Source organism: Pristis pectinata, chromosome 12 (genome assembly GCF_009764475.1).
Source record: "Pristis pectinata isolate sPriPec2 chromosome 12, sPriPec2.1.pri, whole genome shotgun sequence".
In the NCBI taxonomy this organism is placed as follows: Eukaryota; Metazoa; Chordata; class Chondrichthyes; order Rhinopristiformes; family Pristidae; genus Pristis; species Pristis pectinata.
The window spans coordinates 33,814,159-33,839,071 of NC_067416.1; the positions used below are offsets into that span (position 1 = coordinate 33,814,159).

General features: G+C 41.3%; 1 protein-coding gene across 2 annotated transcripts in view; it reads left to right on the forward strand.

The window, feature by feature from the left end:
• rnls (renalase, FAD-dependent amine oxidase) overlaps positions 1–22,845 on the forward strand; it is a 117,661-nt gene extending 94,816 nt beyond the window's left edge. The window contains exons 5-7 of one of the 2 annotated variants that reach the window (XM_052027505.1): positions 15,361–15,534; positions 16,547–16,722; positions 17,720–17,906. In XM_052027505.1, coding sequence (XP_051883465.1) covers positions 15,361–15,534; positions 16,547–16,722; positions 17,720–17,875 — 506 coding nt within the window. In that variant the 3' untranslated portion in view covers positions 17,876–17,906. Of the gene's footprint in view, positions 1–15,360; positions 15,535–16,546; positions 16,723–17,719; positions 17,907–22,219 lie in introns of those variants that run through there. The other variant, XM_052027506.1, reaches the window with a different exon arrangement.
• The last annotated feature ends 2,068 nt before the right edge of the window (positions 22,846–24,913 follow it).

Here is a 24,913-nt window from a genome sequence, read left to right on the forward strand (position 1 = left end):
CTTGGTTAGAATAGTGCCCTGTGTTATGACTGTACTGGGATAGCTTGGTTAGAGGCAAGGCAAGGCTGGTAATGCAGCACAAGTCTCCAGTACCACAGCCAAGATGTTGTCCCATTGCTTCTGCTGTATCCAACACACTCACCTGTTTCCTGATATCACACAGAATTGACTGAAACCTGGCTTCTTTGATGACTGTGGACCCAGTGGATGCTGAGATTGATCATCCACCTGGCAATTCTGACTGAAGATGGTTGCAAGACGTAAGCTTTTTATTCATTTGTCGACTGCTCCGTCATTGGGAGTGGGGTTGTTCATGGAGCTTCCTGCTACAGCCGGTTGTTTATCATCATCACTCACAACTGGATGTGGTAGAGTGGTAGGGCTACAGAACTATGATCTGATCCATTGCTTAGCTCTGTCTATTACACACTAATTCTACTATTTAGCAAATACACTACCCCATACTGTAGCTTCACCACATTACCATTTCATTTTTATGTATCTTGATCTTCAACACTTATCTTTGAACCAGGTTAAGTTCCCTGGTTTCATAGTGTTGATAAAGATAGTGGTATTCTAGGCTATGAAGCTACAGATAGTGGTGAAACACTATCCTGCTGGTGGTGATGGTCAGTGGTGTCTGGTTTTGGGCTCCTAGATCTTTTCTGATCCCCTCCCATTTTGCATGGAGAGAATAACATATAACACCATCTCGTGTATGCACTGTTTGAAGATGAGCGCTTTGTGTAAAGGTCATGTTGTGGTTTAGGACCTTCAAGCTCAATCTATAAATGTAACTGCACCCATCTGCAATGGAGGGCAGAGGTTTTTTAGACCAAAACTATCATAGACAGACATACATGCAACAAATACGTTGCTGGCATCAAAATTTTCCCTAAGAGGTTGGTTCGTTCACCTTCTGCCGTAGACTGAACATAGCAGCTGAATTCTTCAGATCTTAGCCAGCACGTCAATACTGGCGCTATTGAGCTACTTTACGCAATAGATTCTGCTGCCTGTCTGGAGTATATTCTGTGTTCTTGCTTCCTACTGGGCTTATTCCAAGTATTGGTTAGTTTGGAATTCTGATTTATCAGCTGAGGGAGGACGGTAGGTGTTTTTTTTGCATGAGCTTTTTTTTTGTTCATTTGACCCCATGGGATTGAGAGTCCACACCGAGGACTCCTAGAACCACTCGCTTCCAAACCCTATACCACCTCTGATGAGTCACTCCTTCCTGTGGGAGGGGAAATAATCAGGGATAGAAATGAAGGAGTATCTATCTTGTCTCTGTGAATATCACTACGTCAGGCCGTTGCTTGACTTGCCTGTTGGACGCCCCCTCCCAATTTTGCCACAGGTCTCCAGATATTTAAAAGGAAGGATTTTGTAGGTCAGTGGAGCTGGGGATGACTTTTTCTGTGCAATGACAGTGTCATGTGCACTTCTAAGTGGTCCATCTTATTTTATTCTATCATAGATTTTCATGGATATTGTAGTATCTATAGGCCTGAGCTCTATAAGAGCACTTCAGATAGCTGAGAATCTGAAGTTACATCTGAGCCAGAAAGGATAAGGACAGTAGATTTCCTTTCCTGAAGGACCGTGGAGATAAGTTCATTATTCAGAAAGCTTATTGGGAAACACAAGAGAGACTGCGGATGCTGGAATCTGGAGCAACACACAAAATGCTGGAGGAACTCAGCGGGTTGGGCAGCATCTGTGGAGGGCAGTGGACAGTCAACGTTTTGGGTCAAGACACTTCATCAGGACTGGAAAGAAAGAGGGGAGGTAGCCAGTATGAAAAGGTGAGGGGAAAAGGGTGTAGCAAGAGCCGGCAGGTGATAGGTGGATCCAGGTGAGAGGGGTGACTGGTATATGGAGGGGGTGGGTGGGAATGATGTGAGAAGCTGGGAGGTGGAAGTGACAAAGGGCCAAAGAAAATGGAATCTGATAGGAGAGGACGGTGGACCATGGAGTAAAGGGAAGGAGGTGAGGAGGGGAACTGGAGGGAGGAATGTATGGGTGATGGGCAGATTGAGAGGGTGTGGGAAGGGAAAGAGATGCAGTGATGGGGCTGGTGGGATAATGGAAAAAAGGGGAACAGAGGGCAGTGGTTACCGGAAGTTAGAGAAATCAATGTTCATGCTTTCAGGTTGGAGACTACCATGGTGGAATATGAGGTATGTTCCTTATTGGGAAAGGTGTATTCAGAGAAACTTTGCAAATAGTTTTCATCATTTTGATGTTGATCTTTCATTTTGTGAGTGTAGGCTCTCTATGTCCTGCAGCATAGTTTCTTGCAGATATTCTGCAAATTTCTCATACTTCTGGGCTTCTCCCACGCAGTAAATGATGTGTATGTACACTGCAATTTAAAGAACTTGTAACAATGTAGTTTTTGTAATCCCATCTGGTCCTAAAGAGCATAAATGAATGTACAGTAATAGTTCATTTCTGTAGCAACAATGTGGTCTAACTGGACTGGAAAATGTTAATCTTATCGTCTGTAGCAGTCCCCTGTAAAAGACTTTATGTGGGTGGCAGACGTTTAAATATAGTGCTGATTTTTTGCATGTGGGTTAAGTGTCATAAGATAAAAGAGGTCAAAATGAGACTAAAAGTTTTGCAGCCAATACCTAATTTAAACTTTGTTGTGTAGAGTTTATTAGCTTATCCGGGATACAGATACATTCCCATATTCTTATATGTTCTTAAATAACTTGAAACTTAGAACTAATATTGATTTAATTTTTAGGTTCCTACATATAAAAAACATCCAAAAAATAATTGTTCCAATTCATGACATCTTATGTTTTGGATTTATGAAAGTTCTGAAAAAAGAGAGGCTTCACTCACTATCTCATCCTAGACTCGTCAAGTAAACCCACTTTTGATGTAGGACTGAGCTGTACACATCATTATCATACTGGATCTCACCCTTCAACTGTGTTGAGGTTGATGAGCTCAGCCAGGTTGTCAGTGGAAGAACTGCAATTTGTTTCACCCTCAGCATCCACGTCTTCAAAAGTCTAACCTCTAAATTCTGGAAATCCTCCCTCCCTTTGCTTCAGGTGCCCCATAAAATTTACCCCTTTGATCAAACTTCTGGTCATCTGCCTTTTCTCGCCGCCAGTTTTTGTCTGGTGATGCTCCTGTAAAGATATGTTGCAATGCTGAAGATGCATTTGTTGTTACCATTGTCACTGTAATACAGTCGATTTCAGTATCCTTGGAAAAATGAAAGGAAACACTGGTCCAAAGTTATTCTTCCTTTTGCCACTTTGGTAAATATATGTAACTTACAGAAGGAAGCAGAAACTGCAGCTTTATTTTTTTTAAACTTCAAAGGGAAGGCTTTTTGCATTTCATTTTGAATGTAAAATTGGCATTTCTAAATCAGACAAATGATTTGCTCCTGCAATTATTATCCAAGCAGCCTAGACAAAAAGCTACTCCTTGGAGTCCATGTGGGTAATTTGGAGGTGGTATAACAGACACCCAAGGACCTGTCCCATGCCATTGATCACTGCCTTCATGAGAGTTAGTGCAGAAGCAAAAAATGAAAATAATTTGAAACCTATATGTTCCCTGGCCTTTAAAGAAACGGTTTAATGAATCAACAAGTAACCTTATAAAAGATAATAGTTGTAAATATAAGAGCAACTTTTGTGATTATTGAAAAAAATCATTGTAGAGAATTCTCCTTGGTAGCAAATGCTAAACATGCAATGTAGTGGCATCTGCATATTGTACTTCACTTCTGTCAAAGTAAATGCTACTATATTTGCATGTCTAGTACCTGTGATCAAAGACAAAAACACTTAATTCCAATTTGGTGCTGTTCAAGCGCAAAAGCATTAGAATGTATCTCATTGCAGATATTGTAAGGAAGTAGGTAGCATTAGATGAAACCTCATCATAATTTTAATCTTTGGTCTTAATTGTCATCCTGCTCAGAGTATGGGTCTATGCCAGGACAGTATGATTAACATGCAATTCCACATTAAAGAGCTCTGTCCTGAATCGTAATCTTGCAGGAAGTTGTTGAAAAGTAGTATTAAAATGATTTAAGTGCATTTATTAACATGATTTAGATTAAGCCATTGATTAAAAGTGTAAACAACCTTCAAGGTCATGCCTACTATTGGTATTTCTTATCGGTTGATGTTCATGAACAAGACATTGTGGGGCGGGGTGCCACCTTTTTCTGATCGAGCATCTTGCCCACAGCATGCATGGTCTAGCCAGTGGTACAGGGCCTCAAAGTACATTTCCAATAAATTACCATAAACAACATGAGCAGACAAAGCTCTTGCATGTTTTCCTTCCTTGCTTTTTGTTCGCTTGTCTTGTACAGATGTCAACCTAGTTCCAGGCCATCCCCAGGTTAAGAACATCCGACATATGAACAAGTTCCCATAATATTATTAAATTCAGGAGTCCGATGTGTGTATGTACATTCATTCCTACAAATGGCAGAACTACTATCCTGTCTTTCTCCACTTTTAGGAGTCGTTCTTTCTTATCAGTCTTATGTGTTTTTGATGCCGTTCATTACAATCGTATGGTAACCATATCGAGTGATTCTTGTGTATTTTATGACTTATGGACAAAATAAACCTATGGACATCTGTAAAAACGGAACCCATTTCATTACTCAGGGACAGCCTGTACTTTAAATAGACTAACACATCATAGAAATGTGGTGTAAAGAATATAGTAATATCACCAGCATTTTCTGAGCTTTAATCCTTATCTTATTCGAGGTTTATTCATGTTTTAATGTCTATTGCACACTTTTGGAAGCCATACAAAATATGTTTGGTAATAAGATTGTCAACCCTCCATGGACTCTGTCTACACTTCTCGCTGCCTTGGTAAAGAAGCCAACATTATCAAGACCCCACCCACCCCAGACATTCTCTCTTCTCCCCTCTCCCATCGGGCAGAAGATACAAAAGCCTGGACTCTCTCGCCAATCTCTCGGAATCCGCTTAAAAATCCCTTCAGAATCTTGAATGTTCTGACGAGATCACCTCTCATTGAATAAAGACAGAGTCAAATCAATATTTCCTCACAGACCCCTCATCCTGGAATCAATCTAGTTGAGCATTGTTGCATTACCTCCAAGGTAAGTATATCTTATCTGGAATTAGAAGATCAAAACTACACAGTAAGCCAGGTGTGGTCTCACCAAAGCTCTATATAACTGTAGCAAAGCAGTCACATTGTACTACCATTGCAATAAAGACCAACATCCCATTTGTTTCCCAATTGCTTGCCAAGACAAGCATTTTGTTTCTTGCTTGGGAGCAGCCAATGCCAATAATTTCCCAGATACAGATGCCTCCCAGGCAGACAAGGAAAAGAAAAATGGACACACAAAGACCAAATGTACCCAGTAAAATGAAGATGAATGAGAATGGTGATACATCTGAGAGCTTTATAAAAGAGGAAGGATCTGATTTACTATCTTCTCTCTCTTGTATCTATCCACCAAAGACCTACACCACTCCACTGGTGGTCACAACACAAACCTCAGCAAGATCTCAAATCTTGCTTGGCTCATTCTCAACCAGTGAGCAGACCATGATCTGCCCCTCACTGCATCACTGGTCTCATGTATTGTATCAGTGCCCCCATTTCACTATGTAGGCTACTGACTGATCCACAAGTATGCAATGGTTTAGGAACTGGCAGGTGGTCCATTTCTCCACTGTCTCCACAGGAAGCTGCTTAGTTGCCTTAATATCCATGCTGACCTACTCTTGATGTCTACAAATTGTGCCCACCACAGTCCCTCTCAGTGGTAGTGCTGGCTACCTGTGTTGACATGAGGAAGTTCCTGCAGGACTTCAGGCATCCTGCCTATGGCCACATGGAGGATATCTGGTGTCCTCTGTCTGCCATTTCCTTTCTCCTTGGCTGCTCACAGTTCTCCCAGTGTCCAGTGGTGCTTCTCCAGTAAGCTGTTGATGTTTGTTGGCTGAAGACAGCCAGTGATGATTCTGCAGCTGTCATTCAACGCTGGATACATTTTATTGTGCGGCAGACTACACCATACCGGGCAAATGTGCTTGGTGCTGGAGTAACATTGGGCAACTGTAGAGGTTCTAACCATGGATGGGTGTGTATTTCTCTTCACAACTCTCTATTATGATTTTGCAGGTTCCTGGAGATGTTCTTTTGGTCACCGACTTCACTTCTCACCTTCGCAGGGTTACTTGACAAACTGGGTTTGTGCAGTGAGTGAAGTGTGTGGCGTTTCTGATGGTGCTTATTATGACTGGGCAGGTGGAAGAGGCTGACTGTGATTGCTTTAGGTTTGGTTTAATTATTATTTATTGTCCACCCCCAACTGCTCCTGAACTGAAGGCTGTCAAGATTCAAACACTTTGGTGGATCTGCAGTCACATATAGCCTGGAAGGGGTGGCAGATGTCCTTTCCTGTAGAGCACCAGTGAACCCAATGAGTTTTTGCAATAACAAAAACAGAAAACACTGGAAACAATCAGTAGGTCAGGCCGAATCTGTGGAAAGAGAAACAGAGTTAATGTTTCAGACTGAACACGCTTCACCAGTTTGACACCATAGTTACCTTTACCGAGACTAACTTCTTTTCAATTCCAGATTTGTTTAACTTTTTTTGAGTATAAATTCCCGAGGTGTCATGCAGGGATTCAAACACACGTCTCTGGATCAATAACCTAGAAGGGCTAGTTGCCACTCTAGTAGTTTAACCACCACACTTTGATAAAAGCTTCAGCTATTCTAATTGATGGTGGGATGATTTTATAGCAATTATAACAAGCCCTGGGGCAGTTTTTTTATGTCTACACAAGTGCCTACAATCAAAGCGGTGCTTAAATACATGCCATAAAAACAGACAATTCTGGATACAGCCTGTAGGTCAGGCAGCATCTGCGGACAGCATTAATGTTTCAAGTCAAACTCTCTTCATCAGATCCTTCATTCAAATATGTGTCAACTGTCCACCACTTTTTTCTATTTCTCTCTTTGACCTCAGTGTCCTCATCTTATCCATAAGACCCACCTCCTGTTACTCAACCCTATTCTCAGCAAACCACCAACCATCCAACATAGTGTTCTGGCTCCTTTGTTGGAGATAATTGCTAAGAGTTCCCTCTCACTGCTACTGTCACGCTTTCCTTCAAGTTTGCCATTATCAGCCCTGCATCTCAAAACAACAAGCCCTGACTGTCTTGAAAACTGCCATATCTTTTCCCACCTCCCTTACCCTTTATCATGCTGTCACAGCAGAATCTTTGCCCACCTTTTCCAGGATTTTGCCTTTCAGGTTTCTGCCTTTGTCTATACTGAAATGCCCTAATCGAACTCTGTGACTGTGGCAAAGATAACTTGCCTACCTCTTCTCGTCCTATCTGTAGCCACTGACATGGTTGACCACACCATCCTCCTCCATTTATCTCTTCTCTGTACTCTCTCTGATGGGTCTTCTAGTGTATCGCATCTTAGCCAGAGGTTCCTCTTCCATCTCTCTCAACTTCGGAGTATTCAAAGTATAAAAATTGCTTGAAACCTGCTGAAGGATGTTCATTGTGTAAAATAGGGAAAGATGTTATACACTGACCTTTCCTTCCACAGTAAGGAGTGATACAGCATGGAAACATGCCCACCAAATCTCTGCCAACCACCAAGCACCCACTTACACTAATCCTACACTAATCCCGCTGTACTCTCTCCACCTTCCCATCAACTTCCCCCTTATTTTGCTGCGCCCTACATACTCGGGGAACTTACACTGGCCAATTAACCTAACAGCCTGCATTTCTTTGGGAAATGGGAGGAAAGCAGAACACCTGGAGGAATCCCACAGAGTCACAGAGATAATGTGCAAACTCCGCATAGACAGCACCAGAGGCCATGATTGAATCAGGGTCACTAGAGCTGTGAGGTAGCGTCTCAGCTAATTGCACCACTGCGCCCTGCCTGACTTACCCTTCACAATCTCACCTAACACTCTGTTTGGGATCTCCCTTGGCCTCAGCCAATCTCCCATTTACGTTCTCTCACAACCTTACATTCACAGTATACCTTCCTCTATTCCCTAGCTCAACTCCACTTCTGTAGGTCTTTGTGATGCCAGTTAGCCAATCTCTCAATCTATCCCTGCCATGGGCAAGAATTGGAGAAGAGGAACATTTCCTCCATTCCCCCACCTCCTGTTCCCTTGCTGCCTCCCTATAAATATTAAATCCAATGCATTTTGAGTTGGACTCACAACAAACAAAATTTAACTTAGGTTAAATTTCCTGTGACTCCATTTCTTTGTATATATGATATCCGTTGGTCCTTCCAGAATAAACAGTTTCTTACTTGAAAAACAGAAATACAGTGGGCTCCAAAAGAGCAGAAATTGCATTTTGTCAAAAATCTAAATATAATGTTGTGTGGGAGGGCACGTGTCCCCAGACTCCATTTGAAAATTAATTTCATATCCTGAGCTCTCTGGCAATTCTAAATTCATTACTGTTGCCAACTGTACTTGTGTAGTTTTCCTTTTCACCTGTAACAAAAGTCATTGAAAGTTGTCATTTCCTGTAGCTGAAGGAATGACAGGGTCATGTCCCACTCTACTTTGAGGGTAACTCCTTGTCTTACAAGGCCCACAGTCAGGGTCATTTTTGAACTGTCAGGTTCTGGGTGTTGTACCAGTCATTGGCCAGCTTGTGCTTGTTTTAAGTTCTTGCCAGAAATAAATAAAACTGAGTCAATTAATGTTTTACCAAAGGAAACAAAACCAGAATATTCCCTTTATCTCAGGCCAGACATACTCCAGTGCATTGAGTACAGAGGATCTTAATCCATACAGATCTCAACTTTATTCAGTTTTTTTATATATGGGTGATACCAGGTCTGTAATCCTTTTTTTCCATCTCTCTCAATTTTAATTTCCATTAAAAACAATTTTGTTTATTCATTGTGACAAGTTTGCCAGGGCCTTTCTGGTTTATCAAGATCCACTAACTTTGCGGTATAAATGTGGAATTACAAAAGGCTCTGAGTAAAACCACATGTCCATCGGCTCTTTCCCAAAGAGAAATTCTAACTTTGTGTGTGCAGAAATCAAGGGAGAGGGCTAACAATGATAACACGTAGTGGCATTCAAGAGGCTTTCAGACAGGCGCATGAATATGCAGGGAATGGAGGGATATGGATCATGTGCAGGCAGAAGGGATTAGTTTAATTTGGCAACATGCTCTGCACAGACATTGTGGGCTGAAGGGCCTGTTCGTGTGCTCTACTGCTCTATGTTCTCTGTTAATACTCCAAACTATGGCCTCTTGGGTGAGTAACAGCAGGTATGCTTTTGCCATTAGTTTTAATAAACAGAGGTCTGTGGGGAAATGGGTGCCCCTTGACACCAGATTTATATTAAATAAAAAAGTTGTTTTATGTCTTTTCACCAAAAATGGAAAACTTTCATTCATTAATACCGGCTATGATCCTTTCATGATGCCACAATGCTTTGTACAACAAATGAAGTATTTCTGAAGTAGATTCAGTGTTGTGATGTGGTAAGGCCAGATGCACAATGCCTGGGTCTTTCCGAAAGAGCATATGACATTGTGAAAAAACAGCCATTCTTATTTTGGTAGCAATTGGCTGGGCACCCCTGTTTCACTCCTCCCTGGGATCTCTATATCAACCTGAGAGGATTTATAGGGCTGCAGTTTAACACTCCATCTCAGAAATGTTTCATCAGTTCTGTGGTACACAGGCAGCCAAGATTATGTGTTTTGAACAAGAGAAGGGACATTCATAGAGTTATAGTCATAAAGTCATACAGCATGGAAACGGGCCCTTCAGCCTTACAAGTCCACACTGACCATCAAACACCGGCTTACACTAATCCCATTTTATTCTCCCATATTCCCATCTGCTCTCCCAGATTCTACCACACACCTGTACACTAGCGACAATTTGCAGTGTCCTGTTAACCTACAAACCAGCTCACCTTTGGATGTGGGGGGGTTGGGTGGGGGGCAGGGCGGGGGTTGGTGGAACCCAATCGCCTGGTGGAAACTGAGGTGGTTATGGGAAGAAGATGCAATTTCCAGAGACAGCATCGAAGGTCAGGATTGAATCCAGTTCACCAGAGCTGTAAGGCAGTGGCACTGCTAGCTGCACCATTGTGCCACCCCCTAAGTTCTCCCTGATGGCCTGACCAATATTTATCCATCACTAAGTAAGAAATTCACATTATTGGGTCGTTAGCTCATTATTATTTATGGGCTATGTATAAATTGACTGGGGCCATCCCTGCTTTACAAAAGTGAGTGACATTAAAAATGTTTCATTGACTGTAAAATGCCTTGAAATGTCCTGTCATGAGAGGTCCCATTCAAATGTGAGATCCTGCTTTCCCTTTTCCACAAACATGAAATTGCAAATGTACACACCATATATAAATGCCAGTACAGTCACGGTTTTATACTCATCAATCCGAACATCTGGTTTATTATTTAATTGAAAGTAGTAATGTTCAAGCCAAACTGTGAAGCAATGTCTGACTTCCTACATCAGTCAGCCAAGTTCTAAAACATAAGCAGCTATATGTAGCTTGGCAACAATGAATGGTAAAATTCACCATGTTATTCAGTACATCTGTAACATTACAATTTGGCCCAAGTGAGCTTCATGAACATTGAAGGAAAGTTATATGGTCGTGCAATTTCTCTAATTATCAGACAGTCCTTGTTAAAAGAAAGAAAGCTGAATAAATTTAACCTAGAAGAGACTTATCTTTGTCTTTGACCAATAGAATTGTCTATACCTCTGTTTTCCAGCATTTTCTGCTTTGTCATTTCAGGTTTCCAGCAACTGCAGTTTGTTTGATTCTCATTTATTGTTGAATTCACTGCCACTTCTCTTCCAGAATTGCCAGCCTTGAAGGAATTCTGCTCTTCTCTGACAGAATATCCATCTGACTGTATTGCCTCAGTGGTTTCTATTTCCTTTCTTGTCACTGATAGGGTGTTGACCAAAATTCACTTCCACAACCACATCTCTTTCCTCACCGTGGCAACCGTGTCCTCATCCTATCAGAGATATTCTCTTTATCCTATCCATCCCACCCCCACTGTCTCTGCAACTTAGAACTAAATTGTTTTCTCTCTTTCACAAACTTTGATCTGTAACATTAACTCTATTTTTCTTTCCACAGATACTGCCTTACCTGCTGAGTGTTTCCAGCATTTTCTGTTTTTATTTCAGATTTCCAGCATCTGTAGTTTTTATTTTATTTCAATTTAATGGAGGTGTTAACCTTTTCTTTTTCAAATTGAATAACACTCTGTAAGAGTAGATGATAATTATCTGATCAACATATCTGTAACAGTCATTTATGGGTTGCTTTAAAGGTTACTAATCTAAATTTATAGATGATTGTCATATTTTGTTTTGTACTAAAATATTCATTATTGTACCTAATCTTACTGGAGACAGTTAAAAGTAACAAATGGCCAACTATCTTTGGCTGCGGTGGGGCAGTTTTGCTATTTACTGTACATTTTTGGCAGTCTAAGCTTAAGCAAAGCAGCCAATCGTTTAGGTTTGGCATATAAAACTGAATAGATATCTAACAGTTCCCAGATTGTGTCAGCCACATGCAAAACAGTTATATAGCCACTACTTGAATAGTGCTGACCTGCTTGACTTTAATTCATCCTAAATTCATCTGACAAATTTTAATACATATGAGCAGAAATATGTATGAATCTTAATCCATATATGTTATACTGTGAGAATTACTTGAAACTACTGCCTAGTTTTGGAGTGATATATATTGTACATTCAAATCAATTTTAGGACCACAAAAGCAAAGCTGTTATACAGGCAAGCCCCGCGTTACGGCAGTTCAGGTAACAGAAATTTGCCCTTATGGAATTCACAAATCACTACCCAAAAAATCTGGGACACAGAATAAAAATTCACTTTCATGAAATTTATCTGAAAATAAGTAAACACTAAATTTATTTATCTTCAACTTGCATTTCTTGATGAATGCGCACATGATGCAGCTTTGCGTTACAGAAAATTGGCATATGGACTGTTTCCTAGGCATACTCCCCCTTATAAATGCGGGGCTCACCTGTACCTGTGTACCACAGCCAAAGCATGTGCTCAGAGTCTGAGCTTTCATATCTAAACAAGGAGGTGCTCAGACATGAGTGCATGTGTACCTTAACTTGTGCTCAGAGTCAGTGCATGTATCTAAACAAGTGCTCACAATACAGTGAGTGTGTGTGCATTTAACATGTGTTCAGAATCCTGTGCATGCATGAATACAGGCTTGTTTTCACAGTTCTGTGCATGTAAACATGAATGTATGTTCACATCTCTGTGCACCTGTATAAGTAAACTTATGTTCAAAGCTTTATGCATCTGTGTACCGAAACATGTGTTCAGAGTTCTGAGCACATGTTGCCAAATGTGCATGTGTAGCTGAACTTATGTTCAAAGTTCTGTATGTGCGTGCCCAAAATTGTATTCAGAAAACTGCATTTGTATATCTAATATGTGTGTGTGTGTGTGTGTGTGTGTGTGTGTGTGTGTGTGTGTGTGTGTGTGTGTGTGTCTAAACTTGTGTTCAGAGTTCTGTGTATATGCACCAAAACAGTGTGTGTTCAAATTTCTTTTTATGTGCACTTAAGCATCTTCTGGGGATTTGGTGCATTTTTGTATCTAAACTTGTGTTCAGAGGTCTGCCTCTATGTACATTACCTGTGGTCAGAGTCCTGCATATGCACAGGAACTCCCTAACATACAAATGGGGTGTGTTCCTGGCAGTGGTCACTGATATGCACTCAATGCTCAGGGTCACTGAACCACCCTCTGTGCCCAGGATCACTAATCACCCTCTATGCCTGTGGTCAGGTATGTGCCATCAGTGCCCGGAGTCACTAATGTTTCTCCTCAGTGCTAGAGTCATTGATCTACCTTCAGTGCATGTGTTCATATACTGTACCCTTTGTACACTTACCTGTGCCTTCATTTAAATCTCTGAACTGAACACAATCTGTCACAGCTGGGATTTCACTTGACTGTTGTGATGTTTTTGTTCACATTTTTAAAAATCTCTATCTGAACTCCCACACTTACAAAAGGCTGAAGCATAAAGAGACACTTCACTTCAGCCATGCACAAGTGTGGGTATTCCTATGTCTGAGGTATGTGTGTCAGGAAGTAACTTATATCTAAGCATTCTGTGTATGTGCACCTAAACTTGCGTTCAGTGTACTGGCCATGTGTACCTAGGTTTCATTGTGTGTATACTAATGTTCACAGTTATGTACATGGGTACCCTGGCTAATGTTCCAAGTTCTGTTGGAGTGAATTTCAGAGTTTTCTGTATATCTATATGCCTAAACTTGTGTTCATTGTACTGTCCATGTTTACCTAAACATGCTCAGTGCCCCTCTTTTGTATCCAAACATATGTTCAGAGTTCAGTACAAGTGTACTAATGTGCCCAGAGTTCTTTGTTTGAGCCTAAACATTTCCCTGTATGTATCTATACATGCAGTTCTTGCTACAACGGACAGTGGTCCCTTTGATGTCAAATATTTCACACCACTATATCAGAATTTTGGGTATATTTTTGTGTAGCAATGTACAGTGTGTGGTATTAGTGCAGATATTGCTACATATTGGCCTGTAATATTACCAAAGCATTAAAATTATGCAGCCTCTTGTCAGTTCCGCAGGTGTCTGAGGGAGGCTGGGATTTCAGGGGCCAGAGTGGGGAAACACTGAAGGAGAAGAGATTTGGGGACAGGTTAAGATTGGTCAAGGGATGGATGGGTAGGGAAGGGGGCAGTTCCTCACAAGAAGAAGCCTGTGTGCAAGAGTATCAAGGCCTTAATTACACCTATTTGGCTCCAATGGTCAAGTCACATGGTTGGCATACTCAGCCCTGGAAACGTGCACTCTATTGCAAGTCCCATCGTGGCAAGAGATTACCAGATGGAGAGAAGAAAAAAAATCAAGGATGTTACCAAAGCATCCCTGAGAGTGTGCAATGCACCCACTGATTTGTGAGAGTATCTGGCCCATGACTACTCAAAATGGAGAAGGGGCATTGTGGATTTGCATATAATTCCATACTTCCTTATGACATAGAAAGAGGCTATTTTGGCCCATCGAGTTTTTGCCAGCTCACAGAGCAATTCCATTCCCTCACTTGTTTAGCCGGTAGCCTATCCTCCTGCCATTCCTATCAACTGCCCCACATTCTACCACTCACCTACACACTAGGGCAGTATATGGTGGCCAATTAACCTACCGGCAAGTCTTTGGGATGTGGGAGGAAACCGGAGCACCCTGGGGAAACTCATCTGGTCACAGAGAGAACGTGCATACGGATGTGCTGGGGTCAGGATTGAACCAGGGTCACAGGAGCTGACAGGCAGCAGTTCTAATAGTCGTGCCACTGTGCCACCCATTGCATGGAGATCTCGAGTCCTTGCACCAGGAGCAGACAGAAGCCCAGTGTAAATGGTGGAAGGAGTGCATCACCATCCAAATTACCCACCACTCGTAGCGGAGTCTGAGGGTCCCACAACAGCCTCATCAACGACCCCAGAACCGACAAAACTAGAGTGAAAGCAAATCATCTTCAATCCCGAGGGACTGCCAAAGAGGAGATAGGTGTGAGGTCACATCATGGGAGCCAAACCCCATTCCACTTAAACGAGGCTTATTTGTCATTTAATTCTGAATCGGCCTGTGTCAATATTTCTTCATGCCACAAATTGCACACCTTTAGACATCCCAACTGCAACCTCACCCTCGGCTCCCACTTTGAACTCCATCAGCTGCACTTTCCTTTGTCCATTGAGGCACTTTCTGTTATGAGCTCACCACCTATTAGAAGCATGTTTATAGCTGCAATAAAATTTTAATACTTTGAGCTCTCACAGTCAATCTTGTGGTGCAGAAATGCATTTGCTGCTAACCTATTTCAAATACATTAAGGGTCTGATGGGTTAAAATGCTTGTTCAGTGCTGGTTGTGAACTGTCAGTGTGGATTTTGCACAATGGATCTGAGTCTCTCGAGAACTGAATTGAGAGTACTTAAGCTGATTTTATTTTTGACCCTTAACACCCATCAGAGACACAGGTCCCTTATCCCATCTGTCTGAGCTGGATTTCAACCCAAGCCCCATTAATAAATCCCTGATAATGCTTTGTGGTAAAACAATGATAATTTAGTCAAATAAATATTAATTGCATATGTTGTACCACGACTTAAAAAGTAACTGATTTTAAGTCACAACCACTTTCACTTTTCCACTATCTTTCTTTCCTTAGTTATAAAAGAATCACAAAGGCAAAGACTGGAAGCCGCAAGATATTCCTCTCGGTTTGCTTTGGCCCTTTTCTATGAAGCAGGCACTCAGATTGATGCCCCCTGGGCAGCAAAATATATCATCAATAATCCCTGTATACGCTTCATCTCCATTGATAATAAGAAACGCTGTTCAGGTCAGTTCTGCCATTGTTTTTCACCATATCGACTAGGTAACAACAGGTATTTTGTCAGTATTCCATTTAAAAATTATGTCAGTGTTCTCCAAGCTCTGATCCTATGGTAGTAATATGTCTTGTCCTTTGGATGAGGTGTGAAGTCTAGACCCTACTGCCCCATCAGGTCCATACAAGAGTGACTGTGACATTAGTTCAGAGAACAGCAAAAGAGTCTACCTGGTGTCCTGGCCAATAATGATCCCCCAAACAATACCTGATGCAGCGTTTTGACCCGAAGCGTCAACAGTTTCTTTCCTCCCACAGATGCTGCTCAACCCACTGAGTTCCTCCAGCAGACTGTTTGTTGCACCTTCAGATTATTTGGTCATTATCACACTGTTATTGTGGAACTTTGCTGAGTATCATTTGGCCACATTACAACCAGGTTGTGTCAAATATACTTCATTGGCAGTAAATTGCTTTGGTTCATCCTGAACTCATGAAAAGTGTTGCTTAAGGATGTCTTTTTATTCCAATTTTCAATTTTACAGAATTGAACAGATCATGCAATTTATGCCTGTTTTCTCCACCTCTTCTTTCCTGAAGACATTGGAGTAGATTTTCAATTTAACACAATATAAAACTGGTATTAGATATACGGTAAGCTGGTGGTTACGGAAGGAGCTCACCTTCCATTACCATTGTAAACCACATTACACACTATCCTCACCAGCTACTCAGACAAGCCCAGGGGTCCAATAAAGCATCTCTCTAGTCCACATATCCTGGCAGTGGCCTGTCAGAACCAAACCGAGAATTCAGGATGCTGCCATCCTTTAGATATTCTGATCCATTATACTCATTAGATCCTTTAACATCTAATAAAAAATGGCATGGACAGATTTAAGATGTAAAGCTGGTTAATTTGAATGTGGATTGATTGGTGATGCCTTATCCTAGAGGAATCAGCCATTTTGAATCATGACCATCTAAATAATTTTTCTACCAATCTTTTTGAAAACCCATGTAGAGGCCCCTGAAGTTGGACCTTCAGTGGTTGTTCACACCACCGTTCAATTTGGAGCTGAAAATGTGCATAAAGATAAAGAAGATGTAGAGCCTCTGATCCTTGATCAGCTGCAGCAGATCCTGCCAGGACTGCCCAAGTCTGTCAGTAGCAAGTGTCACAAGTGGAGGTACTCACAGGTAACTCGTCTTGTCCTAAATAGAACTTTCCAATTCAGATCATAAACAAAATCTGTGCTTTTTGTTTTGCATGATACTCTTAAAACCAAAGAGTGCTGTCCTTTCCAAGGGGAAGGTATCTGTGCTTTTGTGTTGTTTGCAGCATATTCAAAGCACACGTTAGGCAAAAAAAAGACTTAAAAAAATTAGGAGAGCTTTACAATAGATATGGAATGCTATTGATGTCTCCAGGTTGGCATCCACTTACTTAATTCCTATTCGACTTTATTTAGTTGTCTGGTGGAATGTTAAATTGATACGCTGAATTTTGGGACTGAAATTCTTTTGTCTTATTCGGGCACCTTTCTATACTGTAAATGCAAAATCACATTAGCATCTGACGTTTAGATAATTCTGCATTTGGGAATCTAAATTTTACGCAACTTTAATTAATAAATGAACAGACGGCTGTATTCTACTTTATGGTACCAACGCAGTGACAGCCATTCAGTCTTCAGCCGGTGAACAAAAGGAGGTGACGATGCGGGTACAATGACGACGTTTAAAAGATATTTGGACAGGTACATGGATAACAAAGGTTTAGAGGAACATGGACCAAATGCAGGCAAATGGGACTAGCTTAGTAAGGCAACTTGGTCGGCCTGTTTCTGTGCTCTAAAGCTCTATGACTCCATGACTACCATGAGAAGGAAGTGGAAGGGATTTTCCAATACTCCTGCAATTTGCTTGCAAACAAACATTGATAAAATCCTGGGAGAAAACTTACAATTTTTCTTTGATCTTCCAATTAGATTTCTATCGTCCTCCACTCAGTAATTCTTTGCTGTTGTATTGTTACGCAGACACCAGGTACCAATCAACATCCTGCTCTTTTGTCCCCTTAAGAGGCCTTCGTAATAGTCCCAACCATTTTATAACAGTAAAAATTTCTACTCCCTCAACATGTTTTGGATCTTAAGAAGAACTTCCTGATGGTAAATGTCATGTTCTGGGAAAGCACACAGGGCCCAGCACTGCCTGGAGGGATGGACACTGCAGGACAAGGACCACGCTCTGCTTCCCTTGCTGCTCACCCCAGTGGTCTCTCCAATCACAAGAACTGGGTGCGGATACAATGGGAAACACCCAAGGACCAGGAGAGCAGCGAGGATAAAAAGATGAGATATTGCCAAGTGAAAAGCAGCAGGAGCAGGAGAAAGAAGGCAGGTACCAGGGGAATGTCCCTGTTCAGCATCCACGACCTTATCTCCCAGCTGAGTGGAATATGTAGGCATTGGTAGCATGTGATATGGTGACTCCTGAAGCAAGAGATTATTTTCATAAGGAGATTGCAAAATAAAATTGCCCAATGTAGACCATGTGACTCTCTCCACATTCCAATCCCTAACACCAACATAACACACTAATAATTAACTGGGGGAAGCTAGATACTACAAAAATTCTGCCATATCCTGCAGTGTGGGCCCACCTGTATCGAATGCAACACATGAATGAATGAATCCCCATTCCAAATATTCAATGGGCTTGCTACAATATTTCTGGATTTCGTGATGAGTGCACTACTCTTAAAACAACTCAGACTGCCATACAAAATACATGTACTGTGAGGAAGTCCACTCTGCAGGTATAACGAGTGATGTGCAGATCACCTTGACATATCATGTGAGATGACAAAATTTGTTCCAGCATTGCTCATTTTCTGGGACTGTCACTTCTGCAGGTGACTACTGCAGTTGCCTCATACCAGGCTCTTCTAATGGTGGACCTGGAGGGTCTTGTACTCCCTGATGCACAGAAAATTTCCTCCTAGCACGTATCCCATTGACCGGGACTCACAAATCTCCATGAGTGAAAGTAGGAGCTGTCTTCCCTGTAGCCTCTATTTCCTCTATGCCAGCCAAAGTGTGTGTTGCTGATGTGAGCTTGCCATGCAGAATGTTCCTTTCTCTGAATGCTGCATATAACCGGGAAAGATCCCATCACAAATCATGCAGGTCTTAGTTTAGCAATGTTTCTGAGTATAAAACACTTTAACACACCAAAATTAAATGCAATCCAGTTTCTGGGCCCTTGTTCTTTGAGGGTTAGCAAAACCCTTTGTGAAAGTCTATGTGAGTTGATATCATGGTTATGCATTTATCTGGTGCCAGAGATTGCCCTTTGGATAAATGGGTGTTCTTGACACCTTGGTAATGACAGGCAAGGAGTGTAGCAGGTAAGAAGAAGGGCGAAGACTATATCAGCTGTAGAGACAGTACCTGATTTATTTTGGCCTCCTTTGAGATGTTATGCAGTTTTTTTTAATCTGCGTTGATATCTTTACAGCCCCCCTCAATTCAACCTGGAATATCCCCTATTGGAGCTTCCTCTCCTCCATTACCTTAGAGCCCAGTGGTGTCTTGACACCAGCCTAACCTGCCTGTTCCAAATGAAAATCTAAAGACTACAGAGTTTGGAAATGATAAATAAAAGCAGAAGACGCTGGAAACACTCAACAGTTAAGACAGAGTCAAAGTGAAACATTAACTCAGTTTCTCTGCCTGACCTGCTGACTGCTTCCAGCATTTTCTACTTTTATGCCTGCTCCAAAGCTTTTTAAAACTGTTAAAACCCTTTCTCTAACCCCTCTATTCCCCATGAGTCGGTGCACGAATGCTATTGCCGTTTTGAGCACAGTATGCAGCTGTCCGTGTGAAAGCACAAATCAAGTTTTAACATCTCTAAAAGGGTGTAAACCATGATGACACTTTCTTAAGACAAGGCTACGCCAATTTTGTGATTATTGTTGTGACTTATTTGGCATTAGCGCTGTACACAGCGCTCACTTTGTGCACAAAAAAATCCCTAAAATTCAGTTTCTAGGCAACGTTCTGGAATTCACTGCTCATAGAATTGTCGTAACACAATCAATCGGTGCTTCATAAGCAAATAAAAATATAAAATGCTCAGAATATCCAGCAGGTCAGGCAGTATGTGTGAAAGGCAAAATTGCCTTTTATCAGAACTGAGAAAAGTTAGGAATCAAACAAATTTAAAGTTGGAGAGAACTGAGAGGGAGGAGAGAACAAAGGGAATATGTCTGACAGGGTGTAGACCAGGAAAGACTGAAGACACAGATGGTGGTGCTGCTGGCTGATAGAGGGTGGTGAAGGATTAGAGTCATAGAGTCATACAGCATACAAACAGGCCCTTCAGACCAACTCTACCATGCCGACCAAGGTATCTTCCTGGGCTTGTAACATTTGCCTGCATTTGGCTCATATCTCTCTAAACCTTTCCTATCCACCAAACTTTCCAAATGTCTTTGTTCATCCAAGCTGATTTGACTGGAAGAGGGTTAAATAGAAGAATACAAATGAAAACAGAGGGGAGAGGGAGGGAAATAAAGGAACAGAATACTTTTACAGAAAAAAAGGAACTGTAAAATACAATTGAAGAAGCAACACACTGTAGCTTCTGGAAATCTGAAATGTTTACAGAGAAAGCTGGATATACTCAGCAGATCAGTGAGAGGAATTGAGTTAATATTGCTGTTTGATTATATTTGATCAGAATTGGCCAGAAAAACCTCATTATCTAAAATTATTGAATTCTAAGTTGAGCCCTTTAGGTCCTTAACATGCCCAGTCAGAAGACGAGATGCTGTTCCTTAAAGCTACTTTGGACAGAGAGGTCAGGGTGAGATAAGCACTTGATAGAGAATAATTTACAGAACTGTGGGGCAAGAGCAAGGGAATAGGGGAAGGGATTGTTCAATATGGAACTGGCATGAACTTGATGGTCTGAATTAGTCTCCTTCTGTGATTGTAGACTACTGGAAGTGTCCTTCCATAGAGGAATCTTGCCCGTTGGGTTTTGAAAATGCTTTGCAAGTTGGAATGGGTTGTGGCTTGGGATCATTTAGCAGCATAGGGGATCAATCTTTCTGAGGTAACAATTGTTTCATGCAAATGCTGAGATCAAGGTACAGTCCCAGAAGTAGAAACTCCCTGGCTGTTGCTCAATCTACCATTTCACATTCTCTTTACATAAACTTTGAAGTTTACATCATGGTGTATTACTCCCTTTCCAAGATTCCTCTTCAGTTTGTACACCCTGTGCTGTGCTTCTGTTATTCCAGTCAGTTTGTAAATTTATTAGTAAAATCATTAGTAATTTCTATGGTGCCTTTAAGAGCAGTCATTTAAGAACTCATTTGTAAAAATAACATTAAGTCCGTATGAAGATAGTTGGCTTTCACCAATGGATGAACCATATCACAAAAAAGCACAGATGCACAGATTCCTTGTTAATACATTGATATATTTAAGTTCCCCAATCCACAAAGGCTTCTGCTTTATTTTCTTGGTATAGTAACTGACCATTGATAAGAGTTTGGCTTGTTTATCATTGGCTTAATTGGGCATAAAAGTCTGATTGGAACAAATATCTGTTGCAAATGGTTGTCACATATTTTCACTTTCTGACAAATGATAGTTGATGTGTTTAGAGCATGGTGATACAATCAGGACTTAAATTTAAATTGTGATTGATCCACCAAATCATACACTGTAATCAGTTATAGAAAGAAACAGATACTTCCATTGGCAGTCTGAATAGACAAGCATAGTGTACACATGGTTTTCTGCTGCCATTTTGATGGTGTAGTTAACTCTCTTAGCTTAGTAGATTAATACTGTTAAAGTAACAAGGAACGTTTGTCCACGACTATAGTCATTTCTCTATCTGTTCTTGAATTGCCTGATAGGTTAGTGGATTAATACTGTTAAAGTAACAAGGAACATTTGTCCATGACTATAGTCATTTCCCTATCTGTTCTTGAATCGCCTGATAGATTTCCATTATGAAAATGAGTGATAAAGCTCAGAGAATGCACGATCAGCTAAGTGCTGAAGCTGTTCATTTAACTGTTGAAAAGTCGTCATTTCTTCCTTGACTCTGCCAGACAGAAGTTGTAATTAAGAAATGCTGGCGACAATAAAATAGATGCGAATCTTGTTTCTTGCTTAGCCAGTGACATTTCTTTCACACACTGGGTTCCGTACTTTCAATTGGTTAATAAACAGTCTTGCAGTGTGACTCATGACAGTGTGAGATGAGAATCCTCAGGAGGGAGGGTGATAGATGGGAATCCTTGGATAGAAGAGTGGGCGAGGGGGATCACTGGGTGGGAGGATAGTGGATGGGAATGATTGGGGGGATAGTGGGATATGGGAATACTTGAGTGGGAGAGTGGTCAAGGGCATTCCTCAGGAGGGAGATGTGAATTGTTAGGTGGGAGGGTGGTAGATGGGAATACACGAAGGGGAATGTGGGAGATGGGGATACCCAGGTGGGGGTTGGGAGTCATCAGGTGGGAGGGGGTGGATGGGAACCCCTAGAGAGGAATGTGGGAGATGGAGATCCTCAGCTGAGGGAGTGGTGGTGGGGAATGGAAATCCTCAGATGGGAGATGGGAGAGATGACAATCCTGAACATATTTGTGATTTTCTTGCAGGTTATTGACCCAGTCTCAAACGTTCCAGGGCAAATGACTCTCAGCACTCAGCCACTTCTCGTGTGTGGGGGAGACAGCTTTACACGATCAAACTTTGATGGCTGCACAGAATCAGCCTTAGCAGTTGCGAATGTATTGAAATGTCATTTATAAAAGTCTCCCTCTTGTACCTGAATATTTCACGTTGCCTCTGATCTCAAACAGTATTTCAAACCCCCTCACTGGGCTTTCAGAGACTGGATGAATTCAAAAGCCTGCCGATGAATTTGGCACACAGATAATATTTGCATTTGAGCTAGAATATAATGGAAACATGTGTTAAGCATTTGACATTGTGATCCAGGGAGACTTTTCAAAGTACACTGAAGAAACTGACTACCAGCAGTATAAATCCAAGGAAAAAAAATACAATGATTTACAGTGACTAAAACTATTAATCAGAACTTCAGAAAATGCAACTATCAGCCAATTTTCACACTATATGTTCCATGTATTGTAACATTAAACCATTTTTTGTTCTAAACTGCAAATCTAAGCAAATTGCAGTTTTCACAGAGAGGAAAAATACTTAATGATTTTCTTCAGATTTTGCTTAATTTCCAAAAGAGAAAGTATCCGCCACATGATTAATTAAACAAAGAACAACAATATCATTATCAGGTGGGTGGGGACATCTGGTCCATAGTTATTTACACCATGGTACCCATTTACTAATTGCAGCTGGCATTTGGAACTCGCCTTCTCTCACTGGGTGAGCTTAAGGTCATTCTGAGCACGGGTGGGAGGCGTGCAGGCTGCACCATATCAGGGGAGTGGAAGCACCAGTAAAACCAGGGCCACCTTTCAAATCTGCTTCTTCTTTCCCTCATCCCCAACCCCACCTCTCAAACCCCTGCCAGTCCTTGCACAGAAACAGGGAGTCTGTAATTAACACTGTATGGCCACTATCAGCTCAGGCCATCAGAGGCAGAAATTGATTGGTTAATTTTATATTTGTGCGTTTCAAATCTGTGTCTTTCCCTTGGGGTAAGGCTCTTGGGCCATGTACCCTGGGCAAGTAGCTCAGCATCCAATGTGTTGACTTCCACATCACGCTTGTCATTTGGCAGATCAGTGTTACTGGAAAAAAAAGTTAAAATATTTGCCTGTTTTCCATCTGTTTCATTCTTCCTTGCCTTGCCTGGCTTCTGCCTCTTGTCTTTTCTTCTCACTTGCTTTCCTTCTCTTTTCTGCACTCTCATTTTCTTACTTTGTCTGTTTTCCTTCCCTTGCATGTTTTTCCTTGCCTGGCCTGCTTTTCCCCTCTTGCCTGTTTCCTCCTTTATCCATTGCCTTCAGGACTCTGTCTGCCAGGTGTTACTTCAGCTGATCTAGCCAAACTTTTATGATTACACTGTGCACAAAAGAGGTTGTGATTGAAAATCAAATCACCAAAATCAGTGTGCAGCCACCCAAACCTGAGCTCTCTCCTCAGCAGGTGAAGTAAGGGATCCCATATCGTCACCTCTACCCTGAGCTTTTAAATGTTGCCTTTTGCTTTTGAAAGGAAAACATTGGTTTAATGTGATGGAGTGTTTTTAACTGTAAGGGAAAAAATTTTAAGAAGTGTTTCATACACATTGTGTGAAGGAAGTTCAACACAGATTGGTTGTATAACCATATATTTGGTTTTAGAGCATACATTGGATTTTATGCAACCAAAATTGGCTCAGTTCGTAAAGGCAATAAGACTGTTTCACATCACTCTTTAGTGATTTCTGCAAGGAAATGAAGAGAACATTGAAATCTGCAGGGCATTCTGCATCCCAAAAGACAGCAGGTTTTATCTGGCACATTTTGTTAGAATCCTGCTGAGACCTAGTGTTTGAATTCCTCTGTGCAGCCCTTGCCAGCAATGTAAATAGTTGTAGATATGCAATCGTCATTCACAGTAGGATAAAACTTCAGCTGAGTAATTGGTCAATGCTAGCCAAACAAACTTGCCTTTTTTTAAAAAAAAACCTTTCTGTGAAAACAAGGCTCATGATTGTTTCCTGTGCAACATTCTGATAGCTATGTGGAGTCACTCAAAATAGCTGAAGATGCATTTGAACAACTAAACAAAAATGCTGTTCTCCCTGATGCATTTCCTTGACTCTTTGTTCTTTCCTTTCTCCATGTTTATTTGAAAGTTTTCCCCTCACAATCCAGTGCTTGTTCCATTCTCCATTGCTCTTTTTTATTCCAACTTTCATTTGCTATTTCTCTTTCCTTTTGTCCTGGTTATTTTTTAAACTAATGACTTAGTTTTCCAGTTGATCATGCTATAGATAGAATCTCTCATGGGTACTGAGATCTGTTCTCCACTTTAAAGGACTTCTCCAGCTGTAACCACCCCTCTCATTTCATGTGTCCTTCAAATTGCAGAGTAGGCTGATCCCAGCACTGGGACGCTTGTTATGTGCAATGAAACTAATGTTTACAGTTGATATACAGTGAATTTGGTTTACATGGCCACATTGTATTGGCTTGAATGATAGACATGGCAGAGCACAGATCACCCATCGATGCAGCCAATAGAATCCTTACCTTGTGTCCCAGTTTGTGGAGCCTTCCATTCAAATTCACTGCTTTAATCACTTCTTTAAGCAGGTCAGCACCCTAATAATGAACTAACAGGGAAAGAACTGACTTGGGTTGGGTTATTTTACTACA